Source organism: Microplitis mediator, chromosome 3, assembly GCF_029852145.1.
Source record: "Microplitis mediator isolate UGA2020A chromosome 3, iyMicMedi2.1, whole genome shotgun sequence".
NCBI lineage: Eukaryota > Metazoa > Arthropoda > Insecta > Hymenoptera > Braconidae > Microplitis > Microplitis mediator.
In genome coordinates, this window is record NC_079971.1 from 12,423,364 (window position 1) to 12,426,940 (window position 3,577).

The following is a 3,577-nucleotide window of genomic DNA, read 5'->3' on the forward strand; positions in this document are numbered from 1 at the left end:
TTCTTTACAAAATTTTAATTTTATTATAATAACGTTTTATTATAAGAATATCTGAAATAGAAAAAAAATTTGTCAATTTTTAATCCTAATTAATCAAATAGAAAACTAATATTTTAGTTTTATAATGCAAGCTCTTAAATACCGCATTTTATATTATTTTTTATCGGGAAATGAATTGTTTTCTTAAATAATTTATTCATGGTGATTGCATTTAAGTTTTATCGTCTAGATTATGGAGACTATATACAGTAAGTTAGAGAGTATATACAGTATATAGTCTCCATAGTCTAGATCGTCAGAATTTGGGACTATTTTTTTATCGCGGATTAAAATGGTACATCTCCTGTATAGTTAGTGCGCATGCGCACAATTGAAAATATTGATGGTGGGGGTGAAACCATGGTGGGGATGTAATCCCAAACTATCGTTGGGACAACTATATTTATTTGTGTTTCATTCTGATTACATATTTTTATGACAAAAAATGCCTCTTCAAAATTATTGTTTTGTTTCTTACGTAGATAAGACGGAAAAACCGTCAATTATCGTAGAGACAAAAATGATTTGTCTCAAGATAGGCAAATCTTATTATGGAATTAATACTAAGGATTATCAAAGCAAAAATCTGTACATAGTGAATTGTGGCGTTCATAATGGCAATGTGCAAATACTGGATGTAGATGGTAAGTAATATAATAGAAATATATCAAACATGTGATTTCAATAGCTTACACTTCTATTTGATAAAGAAAAAATTTATAATTTTATCCATCAGTTATTATTCACCGCTTCATGACATTTTTGTTAGTTTGCTAATTTTGTCAAAATTTATTTTATGTAATCTTATTGAATAATTAACGAGAGCAAAAAATAAATATTATTTTTGATAAAAAAAAAATGATAATAAATTATGAATACTAATTTTTTAAATTTTTAGATGATGAAGATAGTCTGAGAGATAGAAATAATTCGGGAAAAAGAATAAAGACAGTGAGAAGCAATTTTACACCGTGTAAAAAACCGAAAGTCGACCAAGTTTCCACATCAAATGATGGATTAATGAAGCTGAAAAAAAATAAAGGGCTTAAGCAAAAAAACGCTGGAAAATTACGAGTATGATAACATTAATCTCTTTATTAAGTAGAAAGACCTAAAAAGCTTTGAATGACTGTCAAAAATCTTTAATTAAATATGTGCTTATATTAAAAAAAATAAATTTGTATAAGAAAATTTTTAGGAAGACTAAAATCGCCATAAGTGAACATAATATTTTATACGGTCAATATTGCAAAATTTTTTTTTTCGGTATTAAGAATATTAATTTTTCCGTTGATCAAATAGAAGTACATTTTTTTTGGTATTCAATATAATTAAATATTTCAAAAATTAAAAAAATTTATAGATATTTATTTTTTAGTTTTGAGATAGTAGAAAATATTTTTGTCCGCCTAAATCTTGTTTGAAAAAAGAAAAAAAAATTCATATATATTTCAATGTTACCATGTTTTAGAAATCTGATAAAGAAAATATGAAAACTGCAAAAAAAAAATGGTGCCAATTTTTTTCGAACTTTAATAAATGTAAGTAATCTTTTACTATTCCACCAGTTAAGCATAAATACATCTTTAATTACTTAATTTAATATTTAATACAGTCTGATGATGGAGATGACATCGAGATTTCCGATGATCACCCTTCCAATGTTCAACCTCCACTTACACCACGCAATCAACCATCACCTGCCGTATCACCAGCACACAGCGAGTTATCAGACGGGTCAAATTTGTCAGACGTGGGTGACAATTCATCTGTAGAGGTTGAACAGTTACGCAGAAAAATTGCAAGACAAGAAAAGGAAATTTCATCTCTTAAAAATAAAATTGTCACGAAGGCAATGTTAGAGGATGGATTACAAATGGTTGTGAATGAAATAACAAAAAATAAAGAAAATGGTAGCCAACCTAACAGAAGACCAATTAATCATCCACCACTCAATAATAATGCAGAGGTATGATAGTAAACGTAAATTTCTATCATAATGAGCAATGAGGTCGTCCTATTAGTTTTATAATGGCTATGAAGTACAGCTAACTGCTGAAACGTTGTTAACTTTTACACTATTATAGTAAACGAGTCAAATTATACGAAACTCTATTAATAAAATCATTTGTTCTGCTTAAAAGGAATGATCGAAATTTTTCGTCAAACCGAGGGTTTCTATGTAATAATCCTTAGAATCTTGGTCTGATTCTATAACTCTATTTTTTTTTAAAGAATTTTTTCATTCATGTATATTTTGTTCTGACTTTAATTTAGAATTTTAATAACTTTTAAAAGAGTAAGTTAAATCCAAAACACCAATTAATCTCTGTTAAAGAGTTAGGAAAAAAAATTTTTTAGTTAGAGTTAAATTATAAAATCAGACCAATGTTCAAACTATCATAACCAGGAAATGCTCAGTCTGTCATAAATCTGTTATAGACATTTTTGTGGACTTATTGATTCAATGGCTATATAAGATCAAATCTATGCTGATATTTTTTTGACTCATTAATATAAAAATACTTCTATTCCATGGAATTTACGTTAATAAACGTAACGATTGATAAAAATATCAGATATTTTTTATATTTAATTTAGTAATCAAATTAGTCGACCAAATTATATAAAACGACTATCTGCATTTGTTTGATTCTCAATTAGTGTTATTCGATTTCTTTAAGAATCATTTTTGGAGTTTTAATGTTTTTGTCGTAGGTTCAAGTTACTCCAGACTTTTCAATGCCATATAAAATGTATTTACAAGCTTTACATGCCCCCGACATGAGAAAAAGGGCAGTTCGTGTGATGCACGTCCTATGGAATGAAGAATGGAGGGGAAAGCTTTTGGTCGAAGCGACCAGAGTTGGAAATTGTAACTGACCAAGAATACCTGAAAATAATAGGCAAAGTTTTTATTTTCTTAAATTTTCGCAATGACTAAAAAGTATTTTTGTTCCAGGTGTTTACATGGCACTCCAAGAAATCAAATTCATAGAATGTAGACAAAAAGACGGTGTGATTGCTTACCTTCGGGACTGGACAAGCGTTTGGTTAAAAAATTGGAAACCCCAAAAAAAAGCAAAGCGACAAAGCAATCGACGCACTTAAATGCAATAATAATTAAGTTTATTAATCATTAAATTTTTATTGTTAATTATTTAAGTAAAAGCCAAGCTTTAACAATATTTATTATATTTTTAATTAATATGTGCGTTGCATTATCTGTAATAAAAAAAGCAATACCAAATGCGTATTTATATGTTACTATTAGAAGCCTTATAAAAATATCATTATTGGAGATGTTTGATTGTTTCCAAAAAATGAATAATAATTATAAAAATTAAAATAAAAACGATCACGGTGAGAATTTTACGCTACTTTTTACTTTTTGCGCACATTGCGTTTTACTATGGGACATATTACGAGTGAACTATAGTTACTCACTACTGAATTCTACAACAGCCCATAGTAAATAAAATTAGGAGTAAAGTTAGCTATGTACCATAGTGAAATGCACTACAGCGCCAATTCAAAA

General features: G+C 28.0%; 1 protein-coding gene across 2 annotated transcripts; it reads left to right on the forward strand.

Annotated features, from left to right (window-relative positions):
- The first annotated feature begins 1,028 nt into the window (after positions 1 to 1,028).
- On the forward strand, positions 1,029 to 3,287 carry LOC130665545 (uncharacterized). Of its 2 annotated transcripts, XM_057465988.1 has the most exons (5): positions 1,029 to 1,113; positions 1,511 to 1,580; positions 1,655 to 2,008; positions 2,758 to 2,914; positions 3,002 to 3,287. In XM_057465988.1, the coding sequence occupies exons 3-5, from the start codon at positions 1,895 to 1,897 to the stop codon at positions 3,148 to 3,150; spliced, it is 420 nt and encodes a 139-aa protein (XP_057321971.1). In that variant the 5' UTR covers positions 1,029 to 1,113; positions 1,511 to 1,580; positions 1,655 to 1,894; the 3' UTR covers positions 3,151 to 3,287. The 2 variants fall into 2 exon arrangements, with proteins under 2 accessions (XP_057321971.1, XP_057321972.1); XM_057465989.1 differs by lacking the exon at positions 1,029 to 1,113 and having other exon boundaries at positions 1,470 to 1,580.
- Positions 3,288 to 3,577: the final 290 nt, after the last annotated feature.

Excerpts from the sequence above, each read along its gene's own strand:
- LOC130665545 (XM_057465988.1), top strand. The coding sequence starts at position 1,895 with ATGTTAGAGGATGGATTACAAATGGTTGTGAATGAAATAACAAAAAAT. Across the intron at positions 2,009-2,757 it reads CACTCAATAATAATGCAGAG|GTTCAAGTTACTCCAGACTT; the intron begins GTATGATAGTAA and ends TTTTTGTCGTAG. Across the intron at positions 2,915-3,001 it reads AGCGACCAGAGTTGGAAATT|GTGTTTACATGGCACTCCAA; the intron begins GTAACTGACCAA and ends TTTTTGTTCCAG.